Raw genomic sequence first — 19,219 nt, 5'->3', positions numbered from 1 at the left:
AAAATAAAATATGAATATAAGTGAGCTGCACCATAACTTCCTTTTTTTCAAAGATAATAAAACGAGTTTTATTAATAAAAAAAGTGTTATTTTTATTTCATAAAAATATTGTAGGTTTAAAGTTTTATTATACACTGTTTTAAAAATCAAAGCAGATAGCTGACGTCCCCCATTGCTAAATAAACTGATCTTCGGTATTTTATTACTAAGTTATTTTTTCATTTTATTTTTTCTCTTTAAAAAACTTTCCATAATAGCACATGTTGTTTTAAAAGATGTGAATAGTTTCATCATATTGTAATTATTTTTTAGGAATTTTGATAAGATGTTATATTTCCGTAGTTTATCCGGTTCCAATAAACTAATTTCGACAAATTGCACGAATTAAGAATTCTGAAACGACATTAAATCTGATAAAACTAATTTTAACTACATTACCTATTTTAGCATCATTATTCGCGGAGTTATTAAAATGAATTGATATAAACCTCTTTATATGTTAGAAATTGCAGCAATTTACTGATTTTCATAAATAGCATTATAAAAACTGCGATAAAATATTCTGCTAAATCATTTTTGGGGGTAATGATTTTCAATGGCAATTGCACGTTCCTCATTACTTAAACAAATGGTAGCGACTCAACGTATTTCCGATAAAACTTTAGAACATCGCCTTAGAATTATACTATGCCTACCTCACAGCTCCCTGTATTTTCATTTTCCTTCCAACAACTCTCCTTATAACATAGTATGTATACTAGCAACTGTATTTTATGGACATTTTAGATGTTGAACTATTTGTCACTTTTTTTTATTTATAAAATAAAAAAATTATCTAGTTTGAATAATAGCTTTTACTTAATTTTGAACTTTAACAATTGGTCAACATATAGATAAAATATTTTGTATTTCTTGCTCTAGACAACCCTCGTACATAGGGTACGCTCCGTTTTTATGAGCACACATGAATGTTAAATTATGTTTTTTAATATAATTGAATCTATTTAGGAAAGGATGTTCACTACTCAGGACTTAAATAATAATAAAAACTGATAAGGAAAAGAAAATTCCTTCTTGATATTATCAATCACAAGTTAACAGGCCAGCTAACATACACACTGGATTTACATCATTGTATATAATACTGGAAACATTTAAGTGAAGGCTAGAAATAGGGTAGAAGAACTGATAAATTACAACAATGCCGTAACATAAGTTCAAAAGGCTACTTGTCCTATTTTATGGGAAAAAAGTATTTAATATTTTTAAATAGTCAAACATATACCTTTATAAAAAAATTCAGACCTGCGAAATTCATGGATCACAGTCATCAGGAAATCTTTTATTTCCAATATCTCGTCTATTACAGGCCTTTTTTTCAGGTATAGGTATAGATTCGACTATTTTAATGTCAAATATGGGTGTTTTTTTTTCCATAAAAATATGACAAATGGTTTTATAAAATTATTATATGGTATTGTAGTAATTTCTCAGTTCTTCCACCCGATTTGTAGTGGGCGCACTTGAGGCTTCGCTTACAGGTTTCTATATTATATGCATGATGTATATTGTCTTTATAGACAAAGTCAAATGGAGTAATTGTAATAGAATAATGTTTACTTATACTATTTCGATGAAACATCTGCCAATTAAAGGAGCATTAAAAAAAGAAATGGTTCGGGTAACAATTTTTTTGGCTTTCAAGGCCATCGCTGTCAATAAATAGCATTTTTATAAAAACCATTCTTTTAAAACTAATAAACGGCTATTTCATATAAAACAAAAAAAAAAGGAATTGACAATTTTAAGAATTATTCTTGCTGCAGGTTGGTGTATCTTTGTACAACATTTATAAAGATTATAAAATTTAGAGAAGAAAAAAATGAAGAGAGAATAAAACAGTGGATTTTTGATAAAAATATGAAAGATGTGCAAACGATAGTTCAACTTGACTATTTTTTCTTTTCTAAATATAATAATATCTTTTAAAAAAAAGCAAAAGAATTCCGAATTAATTTTAATTTTTTAATATCCTTGGCAACGCCAAGCAAACCTACTCTATCTCCTGATAAAAAAAAGGTTACGAAGATACATACCAACACCAACATGCAGCAAAAATAATTCTTAAAATTTAACAGTCTTTTTTTGTTTTGTTTTATATTAAGCAGAATAATCCTTTATTAATTTTAATTTCTTAATGTCCTGGACACCGCCGGGCAAACGTACTATAATATATATTAGAGCTAAAAAAATTATATGGAAAAGGCCCTTACACCGCAAGAACAAGTCTTTCAAGTTCGAGCCTTTGAATATTTTCATCGATTCTAGTTCAAGTCCTCAAAAAATAAAACGTAATTTATATTCAGTGAAAAAATTGAAGTGACTTTTGAGTCCAAGTCGAGTTGCAAGACTAAGCCTTCGAGTCTAAATCATTTCGTCCTTTGTCTTTGATTATGTTATTCAATCGAGTTGTAAGTGTTCAAAATATGGACACCAGTCCAAGTCGAGTAACAAGTCTTGAGTCCAAGTCCCCACCTTTGGTATATACCATGTGTTCCATTAAAATCTGAACACGTATAATTTTAAAATTCAACACGATATCATTTATTAATAGTCAATTGAATTTCAACAAAATTAATAATATATAAAGATGTGTGTCTGAACTCTCTTAGTCATTAATGTAGCCATCGTTAGCGGCAATGAAGGCTTCCAGGCAGCGGTAGAAGGGATGTCACACGCTGCGTATGTAGCTCTATGATTTGACGTCGAGGGGGTTAGCATCAGTGCTGTAGGGGGGCCAAAAGTCTCAAAAAAGAGTTAAAAAGAACTCAAAAGACTAATTCATAAGAGTCTTGCAATGGAGGAGATGGGTTTCTTTCTCGTTGTTATCAAAATTGGCCTCTATAACATCGCAAGGCTCTATTTACCCACTTTTTTATTTGCTCTCTAGACAAACTGGTCTTAAACTCCAAGATATCTTGATTGGGCCATCATGGACTTGAGGGGATTGGCCAGGGCTGTTTTCTTTAACTCCACTCTTTGTCCTTTGTGGAGACTCACAACTGCTTGGAGCGTGTGAATGAAATTCGTTAATCACGTTCAAGTGGCATTTTCTCGACTTGTACATAAGCTAGTAAGCCTAGGCTTGTTTTATTTTGGAACTAATGTTTATGCTTTAATATATCGAAATATTAATTAATTTCAATCACTCAAGCTTAATTAATTATTGAATTAGTAAGTGGTCAGATTTCAATGGACTACACGCTATATAAATTATATCATTTTAATTTATGTATATCACAAATCCAAACTTTTTGGTTAAAGGGAGCTTACAGATCTTTGCCCATTTGGTCGTAAATCCAAGTTAATATAATTCAAAAATTTTAAAAGTTCCAATCCAGTCCTTTATATTAGGGGGGAGGGGGAGAAATTATCTTTCAGCGAGATCCTGGAAAATCAATTTCTAAATTTCAGTAAATTGCGTGATAAAATAGAGTAAATAAAAAATACAATTAATTTTAAGTAATTTATTTCAAATTTTCAGAAGAACAAATAAATGTAAAGCCTGTCGGTAAAGTTGTAATTAAATAATAATTAAATATATATATAAATAATGGAAAACTTTATTTCAAGTGACTCTCCAATATGCAATTGACTTTTTATTTTATGAGTTAATGCATAAAAAATCTTTATATTATAAAATAATTACATGCGTGGTTTCCTGATAATTTTTCGTAGATGTAAAACGCCTAAAAATCTCTGGGTTATAATTTAATTTTACTTCATATGTGCGTAGGTTTGCGCATTGATCGTTCCTAGAGAAGGATACTTTATGTATTTGGACTTAAAAGACGATTCCTAGGTCAGAGGGAGTAAATGTAATATTATCATGTTTACATATACTTCATCAGTACCAATCCATTTGCACAATTAAATGAAATTTAAAATATAAACATGATTTAAAATATGGTACTTTTTTTTAAGAAAAGGTATGTATCGTTGTATCTTTGGATTAAGAGTAAAACAAGTCCGATCCGTAGTGGTGTAGTGGTAAAATTACTGTGGAAAAAAGGTTGTAGACAAAAACGTTGTGTACATTATCATTGTGAGACAAAATTGTTGTATGTAATAGCATCGTAATGCATTGCATGCAATATGATTCTGAGTATTTTCATTGCAAGGCAATATTATAATGTGCAATTTAATTGCAATTATAATATATTTAGGAAATCAAACTATTGAGTGATACACAAAATTCAACCACAACCACTTCCTTGAGCATCATGGACCCAATCTTGCTTAAAGCAAAAATACTTTAGTTTGTGCAGGTGAAATGCTGTTTAAACTCTACCACCTTTACATTTTTAAGCATCAAGGACTCCTTCTAATATACTATTACACACCGCAGCCCACAGCTAGTCAGGTGAACTGATGAATACCGAAGCGTTTAATTTTATTTGCAGCTGCATCCCTGAGCATCATAGACCCCATCTAATATCCAAAAATATATCCCCCCTTCAGCTTGTAAAGGTAAAGTGTTAGGCCCAAAGGCTGTTTAAACTTAATCGCCGCCTTATTTATAAGCAATAAGGATCTCTTCCTAGGCACAGATTATAAAAGCGAACTGCCCGAATCCGAGAAAGCTCAAATTTATCTGTAACCACAAACTGATAATACCTTTATAATATTAAAAAAAAAGATACCCCGTCCCTCAGGTTATACAGGTGAATTGCTGGGCTCATGGTAGTTAAACTCCATTTCAACCACACTACGCCAAAAGCTTTGGCAGTGCTGGGCTACGTTATACGGATCTGGCTTTGCCATTGTACTTGTTCTAGTTTTGTACTTTTAATTTACATTCCCTGGATGGATTAGGCCAAGGAAGAAATTACACATTCCAACAAGACAGTGTACCACCCCACACGGCCAAAAAAGTGTAGGATGTATTGGCCACAAAATGTAGTCGTGTTTTGGAGCCCTTATTTTTTGTCCGCAAACTGCCTGGAACAGAATCCATATGATTTTCTGCTCTGGGAAGGATCGAGCATGTGGCTTGTGTCAAATATCATTCATCTGTGGAGGCCCTGAAGAAGTCAATTATCCGTACAATGGCAAAGTTGTATCCGCACGAGGTCGCCTGGGCCCTCCAAAGCTGGAGGCGGCATGTGACCCAGGTTATCAAGGGAGGTGAATTTTATTATAAATAATTGAATATCATTAAATGTAGCTTTCAAATAATTAAAAAATATTGTTCTCCCCAAACTAGTTCGTTCGTTATAAGCATTTAAATATTTTACCAATAAATATAGACCATCCTTTAGTGTGTTGTTGATCCTGTAACTCTTAAAAAACTTTTTAACTCATTATTTTTTTTATATGTACCAACTGCATAATCCCCTTTGATGCACCACTCATTTCATGGATGAGGGTGATGATAATAATTAGAACAGTTGGTGTTATATGTATGTAGAAGAAATATTAAGTGTATTGCCTTGCAGAAAGAATAAAATATAATACCACCTGATGTTTGGTATACCTAGATTAAAAGCTACTCGATGGAAATTGCAATCAATGAAAATCTCAGCAGGGAAAAACTAATTTAAAGACTGAAGCATTAAAGAGCAAACATATTCTTAGCATCTCAGTCTTTTTTTTACAAAAGGGAAAATATAGCAAAAAAAAAAAAAAAAAAAAAAAAAAATTATAAATAGCATTTTCAACTATTTTGTGTATTTTTTTTTGTATATCATAATTATGCCGAGTTGGTATTTCAAACATATATACTTTGCCTCCTTAAAAAAGTACATCTTGTAAGAAAATTTAAAAGTATACCCTTGCTTGATTTTCTTTGAAAAAAATACACAAATAATAATATGTTGTATTTAAATAAGTAGATATGTGCGTCTAATGTTAATTTTGTCTATTTGACTAACACCTCTTTTTTAGACATAAGTGAATGTGCAAAATACGTATTTTTAATAAAATGTTTTCGTTTTTTTTTTTTTTAATTGAATAGGTTTTTCTTCTTGACACCTTAACAGATATTTGAACATCCTTAAATAATAATCTATGGGAGGGATCTTTATGTGATGGTTCTTTAACATATTCTTTGTTTTTATGGCTGTATGTTTTGGGTCATTGTAGTGTTGGAATACCAATTCCACGATCCATTCTCAGTACCTTCCCCCAAGAAAAGAAGGATATTGCCCAATATTTCTCGGAGGATGTAGTCATCCTTCCTCCTAAGTAAGAAAAACCCTACAAACATACAGAGCCAACCTTTATTATTTACTCATCTCTATTACGCAAATTTTGAGTGGTTAAGATCATTTTTTTAACCATTTTTCCCATGTGCAATGCTGTAGAAGGCATAATTAACTGCCGATTGCTACAAAAACATAGTACTAGACGCCACCATAAGCACACAGTACGATAAGAGTAAGAGTTAGCACTCCTACGCGCGGAATGTTGACAATAAGCATCAGATAGCAGACTGGGGCCTCGAGACAGACGATTTACAATGTTTCCATGGGGTTGACGGTAGGGGAGGATCTCAGACACTCTCCAAGAGGAGGTAGGAAACCCTCCATGCCTGTCAACCGCCTGAAGTTGGCCTTCAAGAAAAATACAAATTTTTCCATTGCTGGCATGGCAAGGAAGATGAAAAATCCCCATCAGTATTGTCCAGGGCTCAAAAAAAGCCCGGAGGGAAGTATCTGTAGTGCATACTGTGGCTTCTGTTGACAGAACTGCAGAGAAAAGTCCTTTCTGAGGAGAAAACCATGTGTTCAACAGGCAGAATGACCGCGTAGTTACATTTGGGAATGGAGCAGAAGAGCACCGATATGTCTCCACCACGAAACCCCTGCTTCATTGATGATGTTAGGCCTGGTTGCATCCAACAAGAAGACTATGAGTCCCCGGGTAGTTCACTTTTGGATACAAGCCGAAGGCTGACGTTTACATCAAAATTATGGACACTAAAGTTCTTCCATTGATCAAATTCATTGCTGCCAATTCTCCCTGGCTCCTATTTTTGTGAAATTTGGCAAATTATTCAATTGTCAAGTCAAAATTGTTTTTAAATAATAACAGACCTGATCATTATCAATAATTATTCAAGTCGCATTAGACATAATTCTATAATCATCATCCATAATTAAAAAATATATGAAATAAAACATTCTAGGATGACTTAGTCTCCATCCATAGAAGACATTGAAATCATATTCCTTGATGCCCCAGTCTGCTCCAAGATTACCTACTGGGACAATTCCGCCATCGAAGGAGCGATACTTTCTCGATCCTCTTCTCATATTGTGTGCTCATGGTGGCAACTAGGACAATATTTTCTTAGCAATGGGCAGCAAATTATATGTTTAAATTACATTACATTGCTCATTAAAAAATAGTAAAAAAATACTCTTAAACTCTAAAAATTCACATAACAAATATGAGGAAACAATAACAGTTGACCTAGTAATTTCTTTACCCCCATGCTTGATAATGTGGATGTCTTAGCATAATAATCAGCACTTTTCTCCCTCTAAACACTCTTTTTGTTTTTATATAATGTTTCTTAGTCTCAAAATATACGGGAAAAAATTATCGACCTTTTTTTTTGTCAGTAAGTAAAATTACAAAATTGGCAGCGATAAAATACTTATATTCTCCACTGTATATAATGAATCATTTATTTAAAAGTTCCAACATAACCTCCAGGCTGATATTTACAGATACATTAATAAAATTATTATTCTAAAGAGAGAAAAAAAAACACTTTCAAAAATCAATTCTAGATATTAACAATAATAATATTATCTTCCCCCACACGAATTTCAAGACAATGAAGAATCAAAATGCAAAAAGAAGAAACAAAAACGGAAATAAAAGTTTTATAAGCTTTCTAAAATCCCAAAGGCATACAAAATATTTTGTACAAATTATTTAGTAGAAGAAATATAGCTAGGAGTATTATTATTATTATTATTTTTTTTTTTTTTTTGGGGGGGCGATGCAAATTTGAGTCACTTTCTTTCTATGCAATATGTATGTATACAGGGTATTTCAGGTAAATCTGGACCATTTTTAACAACATCTTGAACAATAAGGAAATCATTTAACATTTTAATTTTAAAGTGAAAAATTAAGTGTTAGTTTTAAGTTAGTTGCACAACTTTTATTTCAAAACATATATTTATGATGGAGGAGACCCAGAGGAAGACCATCATCAAATTGGCTGGCGTAGAACTCAGTCCAGCTCATTGGGTGCAACGGCAGTGCCATGCTCCCATCTTTTTTGAGCCAAAAGAGAGGGCAGGTACTGCGAACTCCTGTCTGACTATATGATACCTTGGATGAAAACTGAGGCCAATGGTATTGAGTTCCTGTTTAAACAAGATTCGGCTCCCTCTCATATGGTATTCAAGACCCAAAACTTGTTGAAAGAAGAGAAAGTGCAATTTTTGGGACCCCAGACTTGCCTCTCTAACTCCCATAATTTTTTCCTTTTTGGGGGGTTAGAAAAGAAGGTCTCTGCCAATTCACACAACAGCATCAACTCTATCATCAGGTACAAGGACAAAGTCTCCCCTGCAAACGTTGTCAATGCCTTCAAATCCTTTAGCCTGCGTATCGAGCGAATGATTGGGGAAGATGGCAGACACATTGAAAGTTTTTTTCTTTTGTATTATTATAACTTGTAAATAAATTTTCAAACCTATACTTGCTTTTCTTATTGATCAGGATGTAGTTGAAAGTGGTCCGGATTTACTTGAACCACCCTGTATAATGAAATACTTGAAAAATCAATAAATATATAATTCATTAAAAATATACATATATGTCATACTTTTCCCGAATCAAATTGTCTGATTCCTTCAATGTTCATAATTCATGAAGGAGTTTATTTTATATTTACTGGAAATAGACTACTCTATATTTTTTTCCTAAAAAGCGTTTCTTTAACCCCCTTCCTCAGTATACTGTTTGAGACTATGTTTACTTATGATCCCTTTGTTCTATTCAAATCTGCTGTATCACAATGATTTTATATCTGATATGATCAAACTATATATTTTTTCGACTCCTTTTGCTCCGATGCAATTCAATTTTCTTTTTTTTTTGTAAAATCAAGTCAGTTATATATATATGTATTGTGTCAATTTTCACGAAGTGGATAGGAAACCTTCTTATAAATTGGGAATCAAAGATTTATATAAATTGTACATAGCATATGTAGAAGCTTCTGTGAAGTTGCTGAACTTTTTCTTTGTAGGGAAGTTTTTTTTTTTTTTTAGTCAAAAGGGTGCTTAAATTAAGTAGTTTGTAGTTGAAGATATTGAATTTCAATAACCATACAACTCTTGTAAAATAACCCAATTATGTGGTTTTCCACGTTTCTTAAATGGAGTGGTTAGTTGCCGTCGATATTGCTTGGAAATATCTTACAAAATTTATATACCTACAAAGAAAATATTTATACACACATATATTAAAGGTGAGTTTAGATTTGGACTCGAGCCTTGAGATTTGAAAGCTAAGACTCGAGATTTTATAATGCCTGAGAGCAATTTTTCAAAAAATTTTCATTTGTTTTACTGAATAAAAATTATTCTTGGAAGTAACATTGATAGTTCAGTTTCATTTTTATCATTCCTGAATATGGGACTTAAAATCGATCCTGCTTCGTTATAGGTTCTTGAAAAGTATCTTAAATTTTAGAACGCTCACTATGAAGCATAATTTTCATGATGAATATAAATACAGTTCTCCCTGAATGATAGTATTATATACTATAAGATTGATAGGTTACTCACATTTAATATTCTATAAAAATTTGTAAAAATGGATGGAATCAATGGACCATATCTAAGGAGACCTCATTTCTCCAAGTTTAATCTATATAGCGGTTTTGTGTCCGATTGTAAGGTGTCCTTAATATTTATATATGGATGTAAACATTTTGGGACTGCAACGTCTCTAATTTGGTGAAAGTCCTAGGTCCATTCCTAGTAAATTCCTTGCTTGTCTTTTCATTCCTAGTAATTTCATTTCCAGTAATTCCCGGACATTTCAATCCCACTTTGAAGAGGAATTTATGTATCTAAACTACTTAGTAGTTTTTGTGTAGGGCTGTAGAGGGAGGCCTGGGCAGTCGGCAGTCAGCACTGGAGACTCAAACTAATAAAAATATTCAACGACTTGGAAATGTAAAATCAAAAACTTGCAACTTAACTCGAGACTTTACACTAGAAACTTCGGAATCCATTTGGACTTGTATAGTATAGTATATAAGTATAGGAAATTACTTCCATGTTAGACTTAGGGATACATCAATATACAAACAAATCTTTGGTTTCAAGATGGAAAAATGCTTTTTAAATGTTTGTTTTTTTATTATTAAAAATTTATGAGTTTGCTACCTTTATGTTTCTTACTAATGAAAAGTAATCAAACCATTGACTTAGTCATAATATGAACAATTGATTATAAATTTCATGAGTATTTATACTTCATATATGTATTTATACATATAAAAATACCTAATTACCCATTCCTAAAAATAATTAAAATTTAATATCTAAAGTTTACATACAGGGCCGACTACAAGATGCAGGCTCCAGGGGCTGTAGCCCCTTTGCCTATTCCAAATTTCCAAAAAAATAAAATTCTTCATTTTTTTTGTGAAAAGCTTTTGACTTTTGATATTATTTTCCAAAAAGTTCAATATTTTGTAAATAGCTAAGGACTTTTGAAATTTTTTTCTACAATATTTAATATTTGAATTTTCATTTTTGAATTTTTCAAATTTTTTCTTAATTTTTTTTTTTCAAAAAGGGTACCCAAGGAGGAGGGCGCCGACAGGAAGGTCAGGGACACCGACTTTGTCGACAAGGTGAAGAAGATGGTTGAGGATGACCCTACCAGGTCCATGAAGACCATGGCGAGGGATCTGGGCTGCCATGTGAAAACAATAAGGGACTGTGTATATGAGGATTTAAGGTGCAGGAGCTACAATATGCAGGTGCGCCAGATCTTGACCCAGAAGGCAAAGGACAACAGGCTGATGAAGTCAACAAAATTGCTCAACAAGCTCAAGCACCCAAAGCAGCCCGGGATGCTGTGATTTTTCTCTGATGAAAAGAATTTCTGTCAAGATCAGAAGGTCAACAAGCAGAAAAACAGGTGGATAGCCACCTGTACCAGCCATGTGAGGAAGGTAATGAAGATCAAGTTCCCTGCAACGGTCATGGTGTTCGGGGTGGTCAGCAGTGAAGGTCATGTTATGCCTCCCCACATGTTTGAACAGGGTCTAAAGGTCAATACAGAGGTATACCTGGATGTTATGGAGAAGGTGGTTCTGCCCTGGATCCAAGGGGTGGGCGGAGACAGGCCCTGGGTGTGGCAACAGGACTCAGCACCCTGCCATGTGTCCAAAATCTCCATGCAGTGGTTGACCGAGAACTGTTATGACGTCGTAACCAAGGATTTGTGGCCTCCTAACTCTCCCAACCTTAATCCTTTGGACTATTTTGTCTGGGGCTATGTCGAGAGACATACCAACAGACATCCCCATAGCACCAAGGCCAGTCTGATGAACTCCATCAAGGAGGTATTCGGCAACATGGACAATGAGATGGTCAGAAGAGCCTGCGACCGGTTCAGAGGCCGTATTGAGGCTGTTATTGATGCCAACGGTGATTATATCGAATGAATGGTTACTCTATACCTATATGCTCGTCATAGTTTTGATTTTCAATAAAAAAGTTAAAAAATGTATATTTTGTGTTGTTTTTTGAAGAAAAATATTTTGGCGACAATTTGATCCCCACTCTCTGTATATGTGTATTAACCATCATAAAACAAAATTTATGAGGTACTTTTTCTAATAAAACTGTTATGTAAAAGGCCGTCAGCATTTCTGACTTAGGAAATAATAGTTTATATATTCTATATACAATATACATATTCCTTTCATTCAACTCCATTGGAATAAAACATATGAATACGCTACTACAACAATATCTTTATTGTGTTATTATGATTACCTTTCAAAATGAAGGTTAGTTCAACAAACAAACATATCGACAATTTATTATATTCATTCATACAACACAATAGTTCAGGAAAATAGAATAAAAGGAAAGTTTTAACAACAAAATTATACATAAATATAGAGGGGTATGGACATTCAACATAGGAATATAATATAATAATACTTGGTTTTGTGGATGGAACGATCTCCTACTGAATAAAAATTAATATTTGAAATTCAATTTCTGAAATTATTTCCCAAAAATATAATTTTTGGTATATAACTGTTGATATTTGATTTTTTTCCCAAAAAATTCATTTTTATGTGAATAGCTACAGATTTTTGATAAAAAAAAATAGTAATATTATTAATGTAATTTTTGATAAAAAGCTGTTGATTTTTGATTTTTTTTTATCAATGGCTATGCAATTTTGATTTTTTTTTTCAAAAAAAATTTAATATTTAAAATTTATTTCTTTATTTTAAAAAAAATTAATAGTTGAAATGTAATTTTTGAACTTTTTTTTTCCATAAAATGTAATTTTTGAAATTTTTTGTGAATAGCTATGGATCAAAAAAAAAATCAAAATTTTTAAATTTTTTTTCTTAAAAATTCCAAAAACCAAGGGAAGGGACATTTGACATAGGAATATAATATTATAATACTTGTTTTTGTGGATAAAACAATCTCCTTTTAAATAATCGCACGTTTCCCTCCTTAGATGTTTAACACACACAACCTAACCAAATAATTGACTATAAATTATACGGTATATGATAATAGCATTGGGGGAAATACGTCATTCTACTGCAAGTACAAGCCGAGTCTCAAGTCTTTGCTCACAGGTATAAGTTTTGAATATATTCATTGAGTCCAGTTCAATTCCTCAGAAAATAATAATTAATGAGATTGCCAATAAAGAAATTGAAATGACTTACAAGTGCAATTTTTGTCTGGAGTTTTTGATTGTGCAATCAAGTCCACTTACAAGTCCCAATAAAAAGAAGCTGACTTACATGTCCCAATAAAAATAAGGTGACTTACAAGTCCCAATAAAAACAAGGTGACCAACTGTTCTCTTTTTACTCCTTAGCTGGTGATTTTTTTTTATAAATTCATGTAATTCCCACTTTTATTAGAAGCTCTCATCTATATATATTTTAAAGTATATTTAATTTAAATTTATCAATCGATGCAATTTTATAAAAATGATAGTCATAATCTTTATAAGTGCAGATAATTTTTTATGTTTTTTTATTGTCTTGCAAATGAATGGCTTAGAAACATAAAATACTGTCCGATAAGTAGATGATATTTAATTCATCTTCGATAATTTGATTAGATTCAAATCCCCCAGCTTCTTCTCGTGGGTGCTCATCCACCTTTTCAATTATTTGTTGGATCCAAAATATGTTTGTAAAAAAAAAATCAGGATTCAACCCTTTTTTGGCCAAATTTTGAAAAAATAACTAAAGTAAATCTAATTTTTCTAGGAGAAAGGGTCGTATTTTTTTTGGGTCATTTACATGGTATTAATGATATTAGGTCAATTTTTGGTGAAGTAACAGGTAAAATAGACCTTTGTCTTAATGCCCTATGGACCCTTCCTTATTGTTTGTATCCTTGTTTGTAGATTTTGTGGAGAATGATTTCATGGTTATACTTTACTTCTTTCCCGATACCCTACCAAAAATCGACCTAAATACTCATCAACAAACGGTACTAATAATTGGGTAGGTTCCATAGGGCAATAATGTATAGTCCTACTTTGTCCATTACTCCACTAAAAGACAACCTAATGTATACCTTCATAAATTTACATATACATTATATTTTGTGAATTTGATTAAATTTGGCGTCAACTATCAGAGTCTGAATATATATCCGGGAAAGTCACCCAAAAAATGTAATGCCCTTCGTAGTCACTTTTTGGTAGTTGATTAATTTTAAAATATTAATCCCTTCTCCCTTAAATCTACACTGATGGGACAAGTCCTCACTTTTTTTATATAATATCAAATATAGTCTCCCCAATAATAGGATATGACCTCTGATTACTTATTTGTTTGCTCATTAGACTCAAAATATCTCTACCATCTTGTGGTCATATACATGTATATGCTAATTTACTTATTTCCTATTAGTTATTCATGAAAATGGATGTAAAAATATTTACTGCTTATTGTACACTCATGCACTGAGAAATAAAGTATTGTTCATGTATGCTTGTCTAAGAAAAGTTGCTTTTAATTGAATAAATATGTATGCAAATTCATTTTCTTCCTGGATAATAATTATTTTCTATGTTTTATACCTTGAGTCAATTATTTTTTCAAAAAATAGTAAATTAAAGCACAAATACAGGTATAAGGCATTACAATCACATTTAATTGAATTAAGTAGGTAGGTTCAATCTTATTTATTCGACTATGTATCTTCAAAAAATGATTTTTTGAAGATAAAAATATGGTTCAATTACATTAACCTACATAATATATAAAAGTTATAATAAAAATATATCCTTGCAAGTTGAAATATTGATGGGGTACATTTTCCTTTTCGCTAGAAATGTTTTTTTTCTCACAAGAATTCATTTGCATTTCTTTTATAGATTCAATAATGACGTCACAGCATCACAGCATCCCATTTATCGGTGACTATTCCTCCCTCTCAAGCAGTAATTCTGAAGAGGAAGAAGAAAAAGAAGAGGAAGATGAACTTAATGATGGAAGGAAGGGGAAAGGAGGGATCATTATTCTCAAACCACGACCGCTTCCAGAGTCGGAGCCTCCAATAGATCATAATCAACTTGTATATGTTTCAATGATTTTAGCAGGAGTTGGATTCCTTTTACCGTACAACAGGTAAGATTATATATACATAGTATATAAATCAATCTTTATATTGTATTTAAGACCCTAAATCAGTTGGGACTATTATTCATTAAAATCTGAACACTTTGAATTTTAAACTTTAACACGGTATAATTGATTAATTAAAAATATAATATCATCAAAATCAATACTATAAAAAGATGTGCTTCTGTGGTTCTAAATCAATTTATTGCCTAGTGTCTTACTTAAAACAACTACCAACTGCAGTAATTTTTGTTAAAATGCTACTTGTAAAAACAGATATCGGAAGTCAGAAGCATATTCGTTTGTTGATTAATTACTAAAAAGATAATATTTTAGTACAAATTTCAGTATGAATGGAATATATATTTTTGTATGGGAATAACTTTGACTAAAAATTTGAATAGGAAAAACGGTTGTTGCATGTGTAATCACCTCATTTTTATTTATTATTGAAGAGTTCGTTGCGGTGTTAACTTCTCTTTTGAAGTAAATAAATGTGGAGGTTGAAATAAAAGAATATGATTAATAAATTCAGGAAGAAAATTAGTTTCCAGCCATACTCCTCAAAATACTAGTCCACCTGAAAGCACAAAATTTTTGTAAAATCAACCGAACAATAGGCTCTGTCCTGGAAACCTTTTCCCTGTATGACTTTATAAATAGAGAATATAAAATTTTATAGTCGTTTTAAATCGTATATTCATAATTTTTTTTAAGACATAGGCTTAAGTATCTGGATGTTTTTGATGACTCATTATAATTATTCTTTCATAATGGTACTCAGTACCTTAGGAACAGGGGAAAAGGGAAATGGAGAGAAATAGGGTTTTTATGTTATGACAAGTAACAAATTAGTCAAATTCTGTCATAATTCATAACTCCTTCTTTAAATTTGTTTTTAGAGTTTTATGTCCCGCAAATTTTTTTAAAATGGATTAATTAAATTTTTTTAAATCTATGTAGGGGTACCGAGTTGTCCATCAAATCTGAACACTTTAAATTTTAAAATGATTTATTCTGAACACTTTAAATTTTAAAATGATTTATTAATTAATCACTGAATTTCAACAAAATTAATACTATAAATAGATATGTGTCTGAGCTCTCTTAATCATTAATGTAGCCACCCTTAGCGGCAAAAATGGCTTCTAGGTGGAGGCAGAAGGTATGGCATATGGGGTTATTTCATTGCTGGTGTCAAAAAAGGCATCTCCTCACAATCCTCTTTTCACCCGCTTTTTGATAGCTTTATGGGCGTTCTGGTGTGAAAGCCCAAGATCTCTTGCAGGTGCCCTCATGTACTTGAGGGGATTGGCCTGGGCTGTTTTCCTTAACTCCTCCGGGTTCAGTTTGGTCTTTTTGACAGAACCCTTCTTTCTCTCCAATGTTTCCGACTTGCTGACGGCTTAGAGGGTAGTCCTAGAAAAGGCTAACTGCTTGGAGTGTACGAATGGAAGTTCATCAATCACATTCAAGTGTCATTTTCTCGACTTACATGTAAGCTTTGGAGTTGGCGATCGAACAGAAACGTTGGTGAACATGAGAAAATTAGACAATATCAAGACTACACCAGGCTGCACACATCTATGATGACGCACCAGAAGCCCTAGGAGCTTGGATCCGGACTTAACACCAAGGCACTATTACCTGTTCATGTAGATGCCCAATGTGCTTGGGTTACAAATTTGGCCTCAATAGAGGCTCTGCAAATTAGTTGACCAAGTTTTTTTTTTTGCCAAAAGGGAAAAGGGATTCAACAAGAAGGACATTATGAAGTTGGATTCTTATTGGCAACAATTTATCTAACAGAATGGGGCATAATTGCCTTTAATAGGATATTTATAACATGTCTTATGAAGTGAAATATACAAATTTACTTTTTCCAATCTATTATTTAATAAACATTTTTTTTTTTTGGAAAAGCATAATCTAATAGCTTTTAAAAATAGAACTTGATGCTTTAGAAAAACAGTGATCTTTGTACAAAATCAAATTGATAAGAACAAAAAAATTCTATGAAATGGCTATATTAGTACTATTAATTATAATTCCGATAGATTAGGGGTAATAAAAGCTCAGTAATTAGAAATACACCTGGCACTTTCAAGATATAGTTATTTCATTGCTTACTCGAAACTTTGAATGTATAATAATGTAATCGCATATTTGGGTTTTGGTCCTGGGGTGTAATAAATGTTTGATATACGATAAAGTTCAAAACCATATGGACAAATATTTTTGTCGCATCAAAATAAACGGAAACATAACACATTTTTCTTAATAAAACAAGCACAACAATTTTTATTCTTATAAAATTTGGTTGTTTATGCCTCTTCCAAGTGACTTCCATAATGATAACAATACATAATTATTTATATAAAGCACCAATGGAGTATTCCACGTCAAGTGTATATAAAATATGACACTATATATATCAAAAGGTTCAATAAATTTTGCCATTGTAAAAAATTGTATGTACAAAAGTATGATTTCTGAACTTTTTTCTTCATCTAAATACCAGAAATTTAAAAACAATAAACTTATTTTAAAAATTGAAAGACCTAAATTTACCGTGATATATGCTACGGCAAGTTCATGTAGGACTCATAGTAATTGTACCTGTACAATCAATCAAAGTGTCAAATGAATGTTAATTGTCGATTTGTAGATTAAAAAGTATACATTTTTGCCTATAACTTTTTTTTCTATCAAGATGACATTTCATTTTTTTCGTTAATAAGTAGCAAAGAGGCACCCAAAATTATAACATGAAAATTGCTTCATTTGAGAAAAGTCATCACAGGCAAATAAACAATAGTAAATATTAATGGCTAAACCAATACAAATTGGTTTTAACAATCGGGATGTTTATTTCATCAATGTTTCAGTTTTTTGAACACGTTAGTTAAGAATTCCCAGTAGAAGAATAAATTTGAGTAAAGATTTCTTGTTTCAACCCAGTAATCAGATGAAGGCAATTTTTTTGAAATCCTTTCTTATGCTTTCATATAAAGGTATTATACATACATAATACATATACACGTAGGCAGAGAAAGGTTAATTGCCTCTCCCATTATTGTACCAATTCGTTTCCCTTTCATTTATGAAAATAATGTAATTTTTATTCTACCTGGAGAAAGATAAAAGGTCCAAAACTAAGTGTACATATCCTTACATTAGTATTTTCTTCGTTTTTTGTATGTGAGTAACTTGAGAGGCTTTGAATTTGTATTTACATACATAGAGATACATATGAACAATAAACCTCCTTCAGAATGAAAATAATTTATGACAAATAGCTTTGATTTCTTATTTGTTCAAAGATACATAGTAATTCAATCAATGGCTTTCATGTCCTCATATTTCAAATCTTTTATTGACTTTTTTGAATATTTATCTTCTTATCCAATGAAAGCTGTCTTTTATTTTCAGAAGAAAAAACATTTTTTTATAATTCCTTATTATTTTTTCAACATAATATTATATTATATAAAAAGGAAGAAATTTTTTTTTCTTACACAAGCACAAGATTTTTATCTAAGTCCTTCAATGTCTACTACCTACATACATAGCTATAAGAAAAACGAAGGAACATACATAAAGACCTAGATAGAGGCTTAATAAAATCAAAGTTTTTCTTATATCTTTATAAGACTTTGTAAAATTAGTTAATCTAAAAAAATTATAGCTTATTTTCTTTCTCTTGTTATTTATTATTTTGTGGTAAAATTAATTTATTCAAAGAAACACCTGAAGCACACTGAGAATCTTCATATCAAATCAGTATGAAGAATATACAAAATTCTTTTTTTTTCAACATTTTTAAATTGATTATTTCTCTGATATGATAAGAAAAAAAGTTTTAATTTATTTGAAAAAGTGATTGCTAATGAAGTATAGCCTGATAGCGTCTTATTCTTGTTGCAGTTAACTCATTGCCTTTCTTTGTACAGAGTAGATCCTAAATACTGTAAAAAATATTAAACTTATAAAAGTCTTATAGACATCATTATTTAAAAAAAATCCTGATATATTCTTGATTTATTGTCTACAAAGTTTCCTTAGAGAAAAAAGGAAACTATAAGGCGGGTTACCATATATATGCTCCGTATAAGTATATATATAAACGATATTGGGAGAATAATTGTTCTAAAAAAATATCCTTTATACTCGTACATATATATATGCATTTATACCTATTTATACCCTTAGACGTGTACATGCACAACATCGGGTGTAGAAAAAGTAATGAGAAATTCTAAAAATACATTTTTGAAAAGGTGTTGTTGAATCAATCTTACAGTTCTGATTATTTTTGAATAG

General features: G+C 31.4%; 1 protein-coding gene across 2 annotated transcripts in view; it reads left to right on the top strand.

The window, feature by feature from the left end:
• The window catches only part of Ent3 (equilibrative nucleoside transporter 3), a 143,489-nt gene that overhangs the window by 1,135 nt on the left and 123,135 nt on the right, over positions 1-19,219 (top strand). The window contains exons 1-2 of one of the 2 annotated variants that reach the window (XM_040717096.2): positions 6,056-6,246; positions 14,650-14,902. In XM_040717096.2, coding sequence (XP_040573030.1) covers positions 14,658-14,902 — 245 coding nt within the window. In that variant the 5' untranslated portion in view covers positions 6,056-6,246; positions 14,650-14,657. Of the gene's footprint in view, positions 1-6,055; positions 6,247-14,649; positions 14,903-19,219 lie in introns of those variants that run through there. The other variant, XM_040717088.2, reaches the window with a different exon arrangement.

This window comes from Lepeophtheirus salmonis, chromosome 1, assembly GCF_016086655.4.
Source record: "Lepeophtheirus salmonis chromosome 1, UVic_Lsal_1.4, whole genome shotgun sequence".
NCBI classification, from domain to species: Eukaryota; Metazoa; Arthropoda; class Copepoda; order Siphonostomatoida; family Caligidae; genus Lepeophtheirus; species Lepeophtheirus salmonis.
The sequence above is the reverse complement of the archived record's forward strand: the minus strand, read 5'-3'. Positions and strand labels throughout refer to the sequence as shown.